At 35.5% G+C, this 18,396-nt stretch overlaps 1 protein-coding gene across 1 annotated transcript in view; it reads right to left on the bottom strand.

Annotated features, from left to right (window-relative positions):
- The window catches only part of CNTNAP2 (contactin associated protein 2), a 1,042,914-nt gene that overhangs the window by 341,723 nt on the left and 682,795 nt on the right, over positions 1 to 18,396 (bottom strand). Inside the window, exon 11 of the mRNA XM_063405816.1 lies at positions 7,419 to 7,525. Within this exon, the coding sequence (XP_063261886.1) occupies positions 7,419 to 7,525 (107 nt within the window). The remainder of the gene's footprint in view (positions 1 to 7,418; positions 7,526 to 18,396) is intronic.

Below are 18,396 nucleotides of genomic sequence, written 5' to 3'. Positions count from 1 at the left end.
ACATCCATTTACTTCCAATAAAAATGCAAGTTGCCACCAATTTATTGCACATTCTGCACTTCATATACACCTGGTGCAGAGCAACTCTCAGCTCAGCCGATAATAAATTAGTAGTAGAACTATAGTTTATAACACTGAAACTACGAACAATCTGAATTTTGAACAAGTGTTGGAGATCAAAACCAAATACCAGCAACATCCCCAAACTAATATATATATACAAACAGAGTTAAAAGATTGTCTTTTTCAGTTTTGTAGGGACAAATGAAAAATGCAACAATTTAGGGCTTACATGTTACACACGAAAAATTACTAAAGAAGACTAAAACCAACTTCAGTCTTGTTTTAAAACTACATTTTAATAAAAAGAGGTAATTTAATAGTCTTCTACATTTGAAAAGACATACATTATATTAAATCCTTTGAAAACACATAATAAATAAAATTTGAATCCACAAGAACATTATATATTATGATGACAATTTCTTTGAAAAGCGTTATTGAAAAAAAGATTAGCCTCCTTAGAAAGGTAGCAAATTGATTATATGATCTTCTTAATAGACCACTGTAAACAAAAGTCTTTATAAACAGGCTTTGAGAATCTTTATTCTCAAAGGAAACAAACATCTGAGAAATAAAGTTTTGCAGAGGATGTATCAGATTTGAACATTTGATTGCTTCAGATACAGAGTGTGCAAGAGGAGGAGAAAAATAAACTGATAGTGACATAACTACCAGAGAACTGCCAGTAGTTGAAAGTGTTTTCTCAGGATACTGTGAGCAGAAGAAAACAAAAGCTTCTTTCTAAAGATTTCAGAAATTTTAGCTTATTTTTCACCCCCTATTTCTCCAAGATCAGCATTGCTCAAACATCCATACTGCTGAGTTTGAATGTGGAAATATTCACCTCCTGGAAACAACTTTATTTAGACTCTGGTCTCAAATAAGTTTCAAATCAGGCACTCCAAGGAACAATTCAAAAAACCATAGGCTTTGTTAGGGACACCCAAACAGCATCTCACAAGAGGATGAGGAACTATATTCCCTTTTCTTACAGCATCTAGTACAAAACAGTCTTTAATATCAGTGCTAGAAAAGCTGATAACCTTTTTCTCATCACTGTGCCCAGTGTTAATTTCATAAATATTTCCTCTGGCCGCAGTCTCCCCAGACCAAGCAACCCTGTCAAAATAATAATTATAATTTCTCCAACCTCACTTTCCGCAGAGTAACTTCAGAGTTCACCTCCCTACAAAGCTTCTCATTCCCATTAGTTGCTGCTGTCCTCCTTCAGCCCAAGTGAGGCAAATTATGCCCAAAATGAGGAGGGGGGGAATGGGAGCAACTCAGATTTTGCCTCACTGAAAGCCTCTCTTTCATGTTCTTAAAAGTAAGCAGTTTGGCTTCCCAGTGTTATTTTTGCTTCATCCTTTCACATGATTCAAGAAATCTAGCTGCCATGAACAAATCTAATCAGCAATGTGGAGTCCTACTGCATGCCTTAAACGTCAGCTTTCCACTGCAGATACTCAGGCCCGAGTGTTTTGTTGTCATTTCATATGTTATGCATGTTTTTGTTCTGCTCTATATTGTCTGGTGTTGTCTTCCTACAAGGCTACTAATGGAAATTCTTCATTTGCTATCATTCAGGCTTGTGTGATGTGTTCAGTCCTGTGGGTGCATGACTTGTGCTAAATCTCACTAAAATCAGACACTTGCATGTCCACAGATGTGTAGCCCATATCACTCTTCTGCTTTCTGCAAAAAGGCCGGTTCTGGAATCCAAGATTTGTTTACGCAAACTGCTGCTAAACAAAATGACTAAAACTTCAACCTTCGCTGGCAAAGACCCAGAAATGTCAAGGTGATAGTTTGTAACAGCCCTGCACATAAATGCCCACAGGACAGCTGAAGAGGAGACAGTTTTATGCCAAGACTTCTCAAAATATAGGGCATTTCTGACTGGGTTGTATCTTCCATTTTGGGTGTATTAAAAAGCAACAGTCTTCCTGTCTTTGGCTCAGAACATCCCTTCACAAGAATATCTTACATATCACAGTTTCTGACCATGGAGGTATTTATTGTATTTTTCCTGGTAAAATAATGCTTTAATATGCTTGTGAAACTGCAAGGCTTTTTCTCATAAATAAGTTTGCTATCACAAAGATAACAATGTTATTCTCATAATTCCTCCAGCCTCCAGTGAAATGGAAACCCATGCTCCTCTTGTTTGAGATGACTAGAAAAATGATGGAGTTATTTTTTTTCTTTTCCCTGAAGTAAATTTCAGTACATAGTTTTATCAAATTATGTATTTATTTTTTCACTATTTCCCAAATTTCTGACAGGAGAACACCACTGCTATGACCTTCTTTCCTATCTAGACTCTAAATGTATAAATTCCAGTGTTCTGTTTGCTTTCCTGTTTACAGAAACACAGCAAAATCAGAAATTACAAACTAACTGATGGAAGTCTTGCTGAAGATCAGAACCTATGCAGATTAAATTTGTGTTGCTGACTTTTAATTTTGGCAATAGCCAGCAATGAGAGTTATCACAGCTTCTACAATGTTTCTTACTCAAAGCATGTTTCTAGAAAATATTAAACTCATTATTAAATGAACATTTTGTTTTAGGGAGATAGTCAATATTCCTTGGAAAAATATTGATGTCCATTAGACTCCAGTGACATTTAATGTACTTGTCATTTCAAGACAAGTTTTATTCGTCATTAACTTTGGATCAGGTTCCAAAATAGAGGGCAACATTTATTCCCAACAAGCTGTGAGAAGACAGAGAATTCAAAGGTCAAATTCCCTCATATGGAAACTAAGAATCATTGCATTATTTCTAATAATCTTTTTTGAAAAAACTTACAGCAAACTGCCAATGTAAATGTAAAAATCCTGTATGTTCTTTCTCAACAAAGTTGCATTCTTTGCATATTCTGATGCAATTAGTGCCTCTTCCAGGGCCAGGAGTATGTAAAGTTGTATTTCTCCTACTGTCTTAGAGAACTAACAGTCAGGGGATGTGACCTGGGTGCTACTCCCTCCTATGGACTAACTGAAGACTTTTAAGAAAACATTTTCCTGTCTGATATTCTTGAAGGAATCTGTACAGCTGTAAAAGCAAGGACAGTGTTTGAAGGTGAAATAAGAGAACAATAACTTGAACAAGAAGAAGAACTTGTCTTTCATAGGAGAATGCTCTGGAGAGATCTTATAGCAACTTTCAGTCCCCAAAGGAGCCTACAAGGGTGCTGGAGAGGGGACTTCTTACAAGAGCTTATAGTATTAAGAAAAGGAGGGGATGGTTTTAAACTGAAAGAGAGCAAACTTAGATTGGATATAAGGAAGAAATTATTTACTGTGAGGGTTGTGAGTTACTGGAACATTTGCCCAGAGAAGCTGTGGATGTCCCATTTCTGAAGGTGTTCAAGACCAGGTTGGAAGGGGCTCTGAGCAACTTGGTCTAGTGAAAGGTGCCCTTGTTCATGGCACAGGGCTTGGAACTAAATTATCTTTATGGTCTCTTCCAACTCAAACCATTCTATGATTCTATGACTATTAAAATTAATCTTTTTTGTGTAAATTGAATATTTTTGTTACTGAAAATCATTAGGAGACAGCATATATCATCAAATAAGGTGTTTCTGGCTTTTTCCTAAATCTAACAAAGTTTATGCAGGAACTGGAAGGTAAATGCATCACCATCATGGTAAACTCAGTAAGTCCTTTCTTGTGTTTATCTTAAACGCAGATTCTACAGAAAGTATGTTTTGACTTATATTATAAAAAATCTCGGAAAAAGAAGCTTGGATGATTAGTTATCTCAATACACATTTTTTAAAATTATACCACCGTCTTTTAAAAAAGCTGTAAACAGCAGGAAGAATATTAGAACATAAAAGTAGATTAATATACTGGTGCAAAGTGATGAGGATGAGAAGTAATCAAGGAAACGAGCTCCTGTTCCCAAATATTTCAGGAACCATTTACTAATAAACTCTAGAAAAGTATCCCTCTAAGAACTCTGCATGAGTGGGCCAGCCTTTGGTAGGCTGCAAAAGTTAATCAGTCATGGCTTAAAATATAAATAATACAACAAAGCTAGTAAGGATGACGTTTGCTGTTAATTATAATTCAATTAATTTTTAAATAATTTTGTAAATATTGCATCACTGTAAATCATTTTTTTTGAGTAAATACATTCATTTATCTTTCAGACTTGCCTAATGGTAAAATCAATGCTCTAGCCTGAAACTTGCTAGGCCACAGCATTTCATTGGCCATGAATATCCAGCTGAAAGAAATCTGGTGGATTCCTAGGGTATTTAACATGCAATGAGAAGGACTTCTTTCCAGTACTTTTGGTTAATTTGTCATTGAGCTCCAGGGACCGAGCTGTAGCTAGATGAAACAAATTATCATTTCCTCTGAATGGCAGTTTAAGTCACTGAGAAATAGCAAGATAGTGGACACAGATCTTGGAGATTCCGGTGTCTCTCTGAAAGGTGAAGAACCTTCCTGAAGAGTGTCATATTTCAAAAAGTAAATTATTTCATAATCTTAAAATAGAAAACTAGTCTAATTGATTTCCACAGTTGGAGAAATAAAAGAAATTAAAGTTTTTATTTTAGATTTATTTATTTGCAACTTTTCTTTCTCTAGCTGTTTATTTCTGGTTTATAGTCCCCACTATGTCTCAGCCCCAGAACTTGTTTTCACTATCATACCATATATTATGGCCAGACCTGTGTGAAATAAAGTCATTTTGATTCATAAGGTTTTCATGCAAACCTTTTTCTCTGTTTCACTTCAAGGAGTTCATCTCTTGAATTTGTCTTTGAGTTTCAACTTCAAAGGAACCTAAAACTGCAATCTGAAATCCAGTCAAGGCTGCAAAGCTTCGCCTTGTTTCAGGTCAAAAGCTCAGAAAAGTGTTGAATTACCTGGCCAAAGCAAAATCAATTCACTGACAAAACCCCTTCAGTAACACAGAATTATCTTGTTCCTTTTAGTTCAGCATAACTCAAACTCGTTAAAATCATCAACTACAGAGTTACAATCCCCATGAACACAGTCTTGACTCCAACCTCTTGAGAAATGCTGTTATATGCCCACAAAAGCATACACCGAGAAAAGAAAAACATACAATAGTACAATTTACTTTGTAAAACAATATTATCTTTAAGTAAAATGGTACTGAACAAGTGTTATCTGCACTTAAACACTTTGCAGCTCCACAGAATCATGACATTTGCTGTATTTTTCATGCAAGCTGCAATGTTGTTTCAAAGTGCTTCCAGCTATTTTTATACCACACAACAGGTATTGTTCCAACTTCCCTCCTTCCCCAGCTTATCTTTTATCCTGCTACTGCTAGAAACTTCAGAATTGAAAAGCAAAAGGCAGCATACTAACTGTGTGTGAATACACGCACACACTGCACAAGCAGGAAAGGACGGTAGGGTCAGCATCAGCGCAGCAGGGCTGAGGTCCCAGACCTCAGGACAGCACGACTATAACCTCTGGAAAGCTTCAACAAAATCCCCTCATTATCTGCAGCTGTATCTGGAACATGCTCTTGCTCAATAGAGGAAGAGTTAAGCTTGTCTCAGTCTGTATCTTGACGCTGGAATTTATATTTCTTGCTCATTTTTGTGCCATTATCTTCAATACTCTAGAAGGGCATAGGATTTCACATATTCTGACAGGATATCTATCAAGTGAATAACTTTCCGCCCAACCTTGTTTTGTTAAGAAAGAATACTTCTAAAGTATTGCAGCACATGGTAAAAACAAGAATTATGTTCTTTAAATGAAAAAAAAGTAACAAAACTAAAGCTCACACACCTAAGTTAGAAAGTTTTCATGAACTAGAAAGTAAAAGTTCTTGAAAAGTGTGTCTCCAAATGACCTGGAGAGTCTACATAATATCCATACACTTTATCCATTCCATAAAGACAGGACAATATACTCCAAATCCTTCCTTTGGTACTGCAGTTCAGCAATGTCTTTTACCCGCCTTATTACACTGTTTTATCCATAAAAGGCAGGTGAAAATCTTATTAAGAAAAATGTCACATCTCCTTGGATTATTATTTCCTCCCTTTGTAATAAATGTGATTTCAGAAAAGTGATGTCATCCATTTGTCCTTGCTACTTCTCTTTGGAACTCAAGAAGAAAGCTAAACTACGTTTGACTGTCTTAAAAGCTGTCTGGACACCACAAAGGAGCACAGACAGACCTAAATTCTGTGTTTTCTTTCCTAAAATTACATGCAACCATGCCATCACTGTGCACATTCCCTTTTGGTGGAAAAATGGCTGCCATGCAATCTCTCCTACTGGCACTGGTACCTTAAATATTTCTCTTTCATCGAAACTAATTTGCTATTTAATTCTTACAGTTTTACAGTTTCAATAGTCAGATCACAGAGAACTTTGTCACTCAATGTATTAACAGTTATTACTTAAAACATATCCCCTCTTACATTTATATAATCTTCAACCATAAATTAGGTTTTTGATTTAATCCAGACAACAGTGAATGGTCAAAAATTTTCTCATTGGTTTGGGGGTTTTAGTTAAACTGAAAAAAATCTGCAATTATCTTTGTAAAATTATACATAGCTGTATTTAACATAAACAGTAAAGTAATATAAACTTGTATCTCTGTAAATCCTGGCTTCAATTTTAACTGATTGCTTGTTCAAAAAAATTTTTATTCTTTTCTTGATATTAGGAGATGGTTGACAAAAGGAAGATGTGAACAAAAGTAAGGACTGGATATATTTTCTCTGTGTATTAGGCATTTTTGCAGATGAAAATACTACTTTTTTAGCAATGATGGGAGGAACAAAATATGCATGCCACTGACTCTGCATGCATTGTTCAGGACCTACAGAAGGGCAACAGTACCTTTCTTCTTTCTGTGTTTTTATAGTGTAGGGCATGTGGAAGTCATAGGAAACATTCTTGTATCAGAAACTCGTATCCACAGAGCAAATAATTAGATTTTAATCTGGCTGATAATCAGTGAATAAACACCCTTCAGGATCAGCAACCTGAACCAGCACCTCAAGCGGCAGTCAGCAGCTCTCCCCAAGAGTTTAGGGCAGATGCACTGTTTTCCATTTGTTTTGTATGTCGTGTGCAATTGCTGAGAATGTGTTTGCCCAATAGACCCGGCTGCTGTTGAACTCCTTTGGTGTGTAGCATGGTGCAGTACAGTGCTGTATGAATACATCATGATGCAGGTAGTGTAGAAGGCAATCAACCCAACACCTTCTTTCAAAAGAGGCTTGAGGATTTTTAACAACTAGAAAGGAAGAATGATTTTTTTTATGTCAGCCAAAAGACATGAAAGGCTTCCCTACTCCACTGAAATTTGGAAAATGCAGGGTAGCTTACAGTTATGACAAGTGGCACCGCTGTAATTAGTTCCATCACAAGTGCACTTGAAGCTGTCCCACGTCTGGGTGCATTTTCCATCATGTTCACAGTGATTGGGCACACACCTGTCAGGACGAGATGCAAAGACAGAAAGAGAAACCAAAATGAGCACCAAGATTTACACACAGCAACATTTTGAGCTGCACAAGCAGTGTATCCTTATCTAGCAATTAATCCTTGCTATCTAAGGCATATTAACAGAACTTATATCTGACCACACAACTACATAAATGATTCATCAAGGCTTTGCTGAAGCCCTTTTACAAACAGTAAAAAAGCACATTAAAAGTAGAATAGATTCATCACCATAAATCAGGGTTCCCAGTAACATAAGATTGGTACTCAGCTTTCAAAACAAAAGGAAGACCACAAGTCACACCTCCTCCTGCTGTGCAGGTGGTGTCACGCCTCAAGGAGTGAAGCCCCACAGCTGACTGGACATGAAAAACAAAATGCCACAGGCTTGCTCTTCATCTTTCTGTTGCCAGCAACGGGATAAAAGGGAGACAGGTTGCCTGCTGGCTAGGATGGAAGGAAATTAGTAAAGCTGCATTGCTAAAACTAACTATAGGCTTTGTTATAAAAGTTGTGTAAGTTTCTCTCTTCACAGGGGTTTGTGGCAAGAGTTGTTCACCTTTCCCCCACACATCTGCTTTTCTTCTCCAGCTACACTATTGCTAGAGAGTGGAAGGAATGCAAAAGAAAAAGTGGAAAAGCAAAACCTCAATGTTACATCAGAACATATATTTATTGTTTGAAATTTTATCTAAATGCAATTTCAAAGATTTGAATTTGGCCAGGTTCTTTTATGTCAAATATAGTAAAACATGGGAATTACCATTTACTTTCAACTCTGAAACTATGAAACTTTTTTCCCTAAAAGAGCTTTGAAATACCATTTCAAAGACTTTCTTTTTTTTATTTATTAAATTAGTCAAAAATCAGGCTCAGTGCAGGCTCTGTCTTTTTGATCAAGAAACAAAGGAATTTTCCTTTCATGTTTTTTTTGCCAAATGTATATATTTTTTTGTTATGAAATTAGAAACTAAAACTGGGAGACCCCCTGTTAGACAAACAGAATCTTTTCAGCAATGCATTAAAAAATACGGTTTCTTATCTCTAAACTAATCTAAGATTCATCATATTCCTGTGACGGTTAACGATACTCTCATAAACAACACCCAAGGAAAGCTTTGCTTTCATATGTAGAAACTTACTGAACCTGGAAGGATCTGAGCCATTCCTCTATAAACTTACAGTCTCTTATTTCCTCAGTTTCAGTTAACATGCATAGCTCAACAACCAAGAATAATTTGTGTCACAATATGCATTGGAGAATTGAATATTGTGTACACTCACTAGAAATGATTTTTTTGTTTCGTGCCTGCCAGTACATGTACCTCAAAATATACAGAATATAGACTTATATCCTACATCAGCCTAGAGAACTCAAGGCTACCCATCCTTTTCCAGAAAGATCAGAAAATAATGGCATGGCTAAAAATAGTTCTTAAAGAAATGCTCTTCTAAAGCAAGAAACAAAGCATTTAAAAATCTTCTTTTCACAGTAAATACAGTGAAACCACCTGAGGCAATTATCGCAGTTAAATAAATTATGTCTTCAACATGGTTTAAATGAAATAATTTAGTTTTAGAAGTATGGCAAGCTAAATGAATAGATAAAGCTGATTACTGCTATTCAGTTGTGTTCTCAACACCGCAGAAGAAAAATGAGAGCATTTAATAGCACATTTCTAAACACACAAACTATTAACTATTTACATGAATCAATAGCTCCTGGGTACAAGAGTAGGGAAAGAAAAGAGCAATGACATTTCAAAAATAATCTTATAAAAGTAACTTTTATTCAAGGCTGTAAATAACTACAAAAGTTCCTAAATCTCTATATGGTTTTTTATTTTTTCCAGCTTCTCAAAATAACTTTTTTTAATGTATTTTCTTCTTCATTCACATTTGAACATACATTACTTGAAAAGTAATTTTCCAATGACCAAACCAAACATTTTTCTATGTGAATTTTACCAGCTATTTATATGAACTCATACGTAATGCTTGTAACTAGTTTCACATTTTAGTGCAGTATAACTTATTTTTATTGCAACATAACTAGTAAAGGGACTGCATTACTGACTATATAACTGAGGTAAATGACTTAATCTTCAGAAAGATGAAAACTAGATATTTATCGGTATCATTTAATGGAGCGTATTAAGTCATAAAAACAGAGCTATTCAGCAAACTCCTTGATGTTAATTTTATGCTTCCAGTATGATGGTTGGATTAGAGTAATGGCTTCCTGTAGATATTTGGATCTGCATTTGCAAAATTTCTTTTTCACTCATCTGATTTTTGCTGTTCGAAAGATGATGCATTTTAAAAAAATAGAGTAAACAATATTTTAATGTTAATGCACATTGAAGTTTTGATCAGAATACAGGATCATTTCCTGACGTTCTCCCTTCACCCTTTTTTTTGCTAGTTTACTTTCTCAGATAGAATTTTAAAAGTTATTTCCTAATAAATCCATCAACAAATTTCTGTGACATAATCTGGCACTCATCTTTCCACATTTTGGACAAACCTTACCTACTATAATAGAGTTTGCAGGAAGTGCTCGATATCCAGAATGTAGAAATTACGAAATAACCCTCTTGTTTGATTTTAGTAAACAATATAATAAAGAATAACATTTATCACTGCAAACTCCATTATTTTTCAAACACATTTCTTTCTGTAGAATGACAATAATCTACAATTTTCAATATAGACATTTTGCTAAGAAATTTGTATTTTGAGCAGATCCATTTTTTTAATCTAACTTATGCTCATCATTTAGTAGACACTCAAAACTTATACATTCAAAACCTCAAAAAATTCAATGCATGCATGATTTGCAGATTATTTGTATTAAAAGACTCTGTTTCTAAGCAATTCAGTTCTTTCTTATTTAGGAATAAGGCTTCATTACATAAAAAGCAAAACAAAACAAAACAAACCTTCAAAACAACACTTCTGTCTTAAACCAGTCTCTGAAGTTAGAAGCCATCACAAAATAGAACTGAAAATAAGTTCCTCATTACCAAGTTGTGTCTCTTCCCATTGGATACCTGTATTTCAAGAACTTGCAAAATGTTGCAAACTCTATTTTGAAAACTTTCTTGTTCTATGGCTCCTTCTGAAAGGCAAGCCTAGAACTTCATCCCTTCAAGTATGATACACTGTCTTTTAATTTCCACCCCAAAATTTATCCATAGAGAGTTTACAGATGCTGTTTAATTTGGTATCTTATCTGGAAACTTTGATTTTTTTTATCAAACAGTGCCTGTTTTCCTTTTGGATTTAAATCTCAATACGTTGCAGAGAGCAATTATAACTTCTTTTAGTCTGTAGTTTTGTGAGATATAATCTGTTGGAACAGATATTTTCCACAGTTCTTCCTTGTAACTTTTCTGTTTGCACTTGCATTCTGCTGATTGTTCTAGAGGAGGTCTTTTGTGATTTCAGAGTTGATCAAATTTTTCCAATTTCTTTACTGAAATTATTTTGCTTAATATATAGCATTTCACTGACTACCAAAGAAGAGTGGCGCAAAGCCATCCTGAGAGTGCTGAACATGTTAAAGACCTTCACTAAATTCCCATCCTTCTTCTTTTCATCACTTCCAACCAATGACTTCCATTGCATACAGAAAATCTTGCTACTGTTTTTAATAGAATTACTCTGTATGTAACTTCCATTCAAATAATTCAGGTTATTTTTCTAGGCTGAAGCTGGATCACCAACATGTTTCATGAAGATGTTCCTAATTTTGAGCCAAGGTTGAAGCATTACATAGGATTTTCTCTGGCACTGATCTCTAAGCAATTCTCATCTCCCAGCCAGCCATTAGCCCATCATTATAAATCGAGAGGCAATTCCATTTGACATTTCACAAGTTACTTAGCAATTCCTCTCTCAAACCCCATCTTTCCTGGTTTAGCTAATAATTTCCAATATATCAAATATTTTATTGGCATCTGGCAAAATAGATTTATTACTTTTCTCCTGTCTGAGACAAAAAGAGCTTTGCTTTATCAGAGAAAGAGATCAGGTTAATCCTGAAGAATCTGCTGTTGATAAACATCTGCTACCTCGCATTTACTTCAAGATAATTCCTTATTATCCTCAAAAACATAATAAAACTACTAAAGGTAGATTAATAGGTGTCTGGTGATCTTGATTTCTCTGTTTGTTAAATTACATCAGGTTAACTCCACCACCTCACAATACAAAACCATGAGCTTTGTAAAAATTTGTTTGGGGTTCTTTTGTTGTTGTTTGGTTTTCTTTGTTTGGTGTGGTGGGTTTGTTTGTTTGGGGTTTTTTGTTGTTGTTGTTGTTTATTTGGATGTTTTTTGTGGTTTTATGTTTGATTTGTTCCGCATGTGATCCTAAGTGAGCCTGACATATTATTGACAGCAAGAAAGGAAAAAAAAAAAAAAGAGAAGACAAAGAAAATGTATCTCATAATGTTTGTATAAGCAGGAGTGTGGTATCAGACCCATGGAGAAATCCTCACAGCCTATTCAGCAGAAATTAGCAAGGGCTGATTTTCAGTTGCACAAAAAGTTCTTGGAAACAGGAAGGTTACAAACCATTAGAAATGTCCACAGGGGAAGGGCAAACATGCAATGAGGTTCATTAGTGACAGAAAGCATTTTCAGAAACAACTCAAAATACATCAGGAATGACTTAAGTATATTCGGGTCTGCCTGAAGGCAGGGGAATGAGCTCAGAGACGTCTCTGGACAACTTTCTAATCTGGATATTTTCATATTCCGTAAGAAACAGAAAGCATTTCAATCCCTTTTTTCTAATTATGTGATTATGTTTTCTTAATGTTGTAAATGTGCTATTTATCCTCTGTAAGTCAACAGGTCACTCACTGCCTCAGTGTTTATAGAGGACCATATCCCTCAGGACAGGGCTATTTAAAACATTAACTAGCTTGCCTAGACATATTGTGCCCAAAGTGTATAGTATTCAATTCCAATTTTTAGGTTTAGAGATCATTTGAGCAAGAAGATAAAATGTTCTTTTGTGCAGAAAGGCAAATGTCCATATGGCCACATGCAGACTGTTAAATAAAGTCCCTCAGTACTAAAGAACCATCAAAAATCTCACAGTTCTCTCCTATAAAACACAGACCTTTCTTTAATTTCTCTGCCTTTTCCTTTCCTGCTTTCCTTTCACACTTCCTAGCTAGCATCACTAGCATAAGACAAATATACAAGTGCAAAATACAGCTTGTGTTTGGATACAACCTAAACCAGTGCTCTTTATACATGCATTTGAAGCAATCAAGCCAAGAAATCACCAAAACAAAACATTCACCTGTGCAACTACTTCTCCACCTGAGAGGTCAAAAGGAACACACACACACACACAAAATATTTGACATGTACTGCCTGCAACTGCAGTGAAAAGAACTCAAATGCTACAGTGATAATGACAGCATGAGAATTTCTATTGAGTAGAACAAAGTGTTAAAGGCTTCTTGCAAAGGAAAATAACCCAGGCTGAATTATGCTTAACATGAAATTCAATCTTTTCCTTCTCATCACCAAATCCCTATCTAATCTTCCTCATGCTCATACTTCACCTCTCATTTCTCTTCCAAATTGCTTCTGTTATGCCTTTTTGTCCATTTCTCTGCCTCAGAACTAACCACAATCAGTTTGTTTTGAATGGTTTTCCAGTATTTGCCCACTAGTTGCCCTTTTTAACACTTCCAAACATATTCTTCAAATCCATATTTTTTATCACCTTTTTTTTTGCAAAGATCCTTCAAAATGCATGCTGCTGTCCTTTTGAGTGTGTTGTTTTGTCACCATCTACCTTTACTCACTCCCACAAAAAGACTATTAAAACATTATAAAAATTTAGAAGATTTTTTTACTCTTCAGGATTACCTGACTGCTCAAGAAAACCACGAAAGATTACATCTATAAAATAACATACAAGGAAAAGAATTTGTAGGAGCAATAAATGCTTTTTGCTGATAATTTGAATCACTGAAAATCTGTTTGTTTATTTAAAAGATGTTCTGTGAACTGGTAACCAAATCACAAAACCATTCTAAATGTATGTATCTGTTTGCAGTGATGTTGCTCTTTAATGCAATGGAGGGCATTGCACTTATCATGGTAAAAGCATACGGAAAATAAGATAACCCAATTAAGGACACATTGCTATTGCAGAGTCCTACTGTTCCAACATTAGGTTAAAATTAACCATTCCAGAGAGAGTCCACGTTTTTCAGAGTATCCCAAATGAAAGTAAAACCAGCTGATCTGCCTGTAAGGTTGTTTCTTATTTCTTACAAGATAGCAAGTGCTTAAAGTGACCTTGAGATTTTCAGCAACAGGATTTGGAGCTCCTACGCAAGGCAATACAAGGGGCAGATGGAAGGGACTCTAAAATTAACTTAGATTCACAATAATTCCCAAACTAGTTTAATTTGCTGCTGACTTCTAAGCTAATTGTGCACACATGCGTATAATCAATAATGGCAGAACTAAATAAACCTGAACCAAGAAGTACCTGTCCTCTCCTTGTCACTGACAGGAATACAAAGCCTTCATGTTTCTTTGGTGGACATTATCAGACTTGTTCTGTCACAAGATTAAACAAAAAAAAAAATCTTGTGATTTGCAAAGGAAAAAAAAATCTGTGAAAAAAAAGGAAAAAAATCTGTGATTTGCAAAGGAAAACTCAATTTTTAAAATATGCAGTGACATTTGATTAAGAAAAGTTCCTTTATGCCAGATTCCCAGTAAAGGTTGTCAAACAGGTTTTTTGGTAGTGTCTTCAGATTTGTAAAGTTCCATGCTAAAATCTTTGCATCAGAATGATTAATGGAGAACTTGATGGATAAGGTACCACAGTTAACTCATTTGGATTAAATGATCTTCTTTGATTTATGCAGTTTTTATTTTGTGCACAATGATGTAGAGATTAATTTTTGCTTTCTTTTCTGCTATTCTTAATTTTCAGAGCACTTCACAAATTAGTTCCTTAGAATTAAATCATGATGGTTCCTCTTTAGCAATTTTAGGAGCTGGATAAGCCATTTTTCTGCATTTGTCGTAGACAGTTTCCTGTACTTGTATGTCAGCATAACCTAGGCTCTATGGTGTCTTGATGGCTGAAAAACTACTTTTGCCTGACTCTGACTGTTGCCACTTCTGCTGAAGCAAAGCAGGGGACGATGAATCTACAGCAGCCCTTAACAAGAGGAATTCACAGCCCTGGAATCCCTTCTGTCAGTTCCTACCAATTGTTTCATGATGACAGGAGTCCAGCCCTGTGTGGAGTTTTGAAGCAGGAGGAAATGCTGTATTTGGCAGCACTTACTCAGGTACTATCTTCTCTGGAGGGGGACAGGGCAGGGAGCGGAAACTTCAGGATACGGTGAGTGTAAGTGGTCTGTAGGGTGCAAGTAGTCCAAAAGCTGCAAACTAGAGTGTGCTCTGATAATCTTTATCATCTGCGTAGATGATAAACCCAGAAATTCATAAAATGAACTATTCAGGATAGATAAAATATGACAACTTCTGTTGCACAATGTTTTAGTCAGAAAACTCAGGCTTTGGTCTTCAGCTGGTGTAAATAAGAATATTTGCATCTATCTTAAGCCAGTTAAGTGAGTTGAAAGAAAAGGAAGAATAAACTTTTCTAAAAGGCCAGCTATGAAATATTATTTGTCTCCTAGGAGCTTGTTTTTAGCCTTTTCCACTACCTTGTGAAGAACTTTACCTAGTCATTAACCAGGTTAAGTCTTTCTAGAACAGATGAAAGCTACTCTGTATAACAATTATTTTTGGACTGGAGTGTTTGAGTTTATTGTTTGAACAAACACTCAGGAGTGGCAGTTATTCACTAACCTAGCTGTGCCATGTTGGCACAGCTCGGACCTCTTGGGAATATGAGAATATGTGTTAAGCACTGAGACTCTCTAGAGGAATCTCATGGGTTTTAATTACTAAGGTTCTGAAGAAATTTTTAAATCTCTCCAAGAATTGCCCTGTTCAAAATCTGACTGGATTAGTTTTGTATTCATCTAATCACATCTCTTTTGCAACTTCAAACAGGTAAATTAGAACATACTGGCTGAGCTTGAGAACAAACCATAAAATAGATTCTTTGTTGTCCTAATTATTTTTTTCTTTTCTAAGCTTTAATTAAATACGGCTCCTAAGATTTTATGATGTGACCTTTATAATCCAAGTTAGACATTTGAAGAAAGTTGCTCTTATTTTTTAGAGGATCATAATTATCAGAGCATGTGAACCAGTGAATAGCCTATATAATACAGAAGAGTGACTACAATATTCCCTGCTAACAAACACAACTGATCATGCATTGAATCACCACACAGATACAGAATTTATAGAGCTGTGTTTCAAATGAAGTTATTCCTAAATTTATATTTTGGGGAATAAAGAAACTGATAATTAGAAATCTTTATTTTTCTTCCCATAATGTAAAGAATTACTCAGTTATAAAGATGAGTATAATACTGATAGATGATTTTGTATTAAAAGCCTCTTGATGTGTCAATCAAACCTAGATGTGGGCTGTCATAGCCTTTGGCTATGACACTTCTCCACTCCTTGGTGGACAACATAGAGGATCTTATATTTTGCATTACTTGTTTTGATTGCCCTCCTCTTAGTTAGGGACAACAACGATCTCCACTGTTGATCTTCAAATAGGTGACAAAAGTTTTGCTGCATCATATGCAATAAGCACAACCCATTAAATATCTCTAGCTTGGCAAATGCAGAGCATATGAATCACCTTGGTGGTCATGAAGCTATCAGATGCCATCAGCTACTATTGATATAAGTACAGCCTTAGTTCAGCATCCTAGTTTACCAATCTGGCTATGACATGATGAGATGGAGTTGTATTTGTAGCTGGTAGGTTTTGAGTTGAACATATTGAAATCAGTGTCCCAGTTACTATGGCATTGTGGTTTAAAGAAAACTTGAGGTAAAACATGATTTGGTACTACCAAAGTGATCCTGATCTTGCAAAGTGCACACTGCCTTAATGACTTTGTTTAAAAATACTAAACAGTAGTGGTAGTCCTAAAAAAAAAAAACTCACTACAGCAAGTGGTCTTTTTACTTGCCTGGTATGACTGCCTTTTGATTTTGATTTGATTCCTGTAAACCACCTTTTAAAAAATATTATAATTATTATTATTTTACTCTTTGCTATCATTATTATCAGGAGTCTGGCCACCATCTTCACTGTGATAGAGATAACCTGGAAGATTCCCTCAGGAGTCATTTATCTTATGAATACCAATTTGATGGTAAAGTTAAGACAAATCTGAATATCTTGACAGAAACTGTGGATTTTGCATTACCATTCAATAAATGGTTGATTCCAGTGGATTGTTCTTGTAACCACACAACCAGAGGAATCTGTTCTGTCAGGGTTGTAGAAAACACTTTCTGTCTGAGCAGTGAAGGTTTTCCCCTTCAAAACAAAAATATAGTCTTGGCAGTAAAGCAAGACACACAGTCTATGCAATAAAGCAAATGTGAAATGGAAGCAAATGTGAATTTTTTTCCTGAGGCATATATTAATGACAACTGGTATAATGCCAGTTTCATTATTAAATCCTTAGTAGAACACATAAGTCAAGGATACTAATTTCTCCTGCCTCAGAGAGAAACTCAGTTCTTTCTTATTTCTTGGTAGAGAAAAAATAAACCAACTTTAGTTATCTCACTCTAGTATAAGAGCTGAGGTCAGCATGCTTTCTTTGCAGTACATCCTTGCCAACTCCTAGTTTGTTCAATATTGGCAAGGACATATAGACTAGGTTCTCTGAGTCATTAATTTAAATTTGACTTGGATCAATCATGAATGAATCAGATGTAGACAACATTCACACATTATTTACTTCACATGGACCAGTCTCCCTGAGCTGACCCACAGAGTCACAAAGCTTAATTATATTTCACCATTGGTTGGAGGCAATGTAGTGTGCATATTTACTTGTAACCCTTTTCCCTTCTCTATTCCCATTTCTCATCTTTTTACTTTGCAAGATTTTTGGATCAGAAAAAAGGGTTTACTTTATATTTGCATAGGATGTTACCACGATGGAATTTCCTCCTCCCTGTAATTGCAGTCATCATGAACAACAATAGCAATAACCAGTAACACAGAAATGAGTTATCTTTTTGCACTGCTCTATTCTCCTCCAAATTAACATAGAGCATATGCTAAAATCTACACAATCTGCTTTTTTCCTGTACTCTGACAATTCTGCCATCTACCAGAAACAGCAATATGCTCAGCTAAAATATCATGTGTAAAACATGAAGTGTATAGGTTGAACTGACTTATTACCCAGTCTCTTATCTCTGTTCTTAGTGCACATCAGTATTTTATTCTTTTTTGCAAGCCCTAAAACATTTTATAAATTGCAATGTAATGGGTGTTGTAGTCTAAAGACATGAAAAGCAAGGATGTGCCAATGAATTTGCAGCTCTGCTGCAGTGTGGTCACAGCTCTGTGATAAATATACTAATACAGTGCTCCACTTACAACCCATTATTCAATTCATTTCCAACTTGCTGAAAACAGATATGTACTGTGAGTAATAAACAATTTATTTATTACCTTGAACTTGTGCAATGAACTGCTTTGGAGCCAGGAGGCTTCCTGTTGGAGTAATAAGTAGGTGTGAGTGCACGCACACAGGTGCATTTCTGTTCTCACACCTACATTCAATATGCATAAACACATATGCACGCTTTTTCCGAAAATGATGACAATTTTGACCTTCTGAAAATGGAACTCCCTTCAAGAAAACAATTCATGTTTAGAGAAAAATTGTTTTTGAGGAAAA

Source organism: Prinia subflava, chromosome 1, assembly GCF_021018805.1.
Source record: "Prinia subflava isolate CZ2003 ecotype Zambia chromosome 1, Cam_Psub_1.2, whole genome shotgun sequence".
Taxonomy (NCBI): Eukaryota; Metazoa; Chordata; class Aves; order Passeriformes; family Cisticolidae; genus Prinia; species Prinia subflava.
This window is presented reverse-complemented; position numbering and strand designations above follow the sequence as displayed.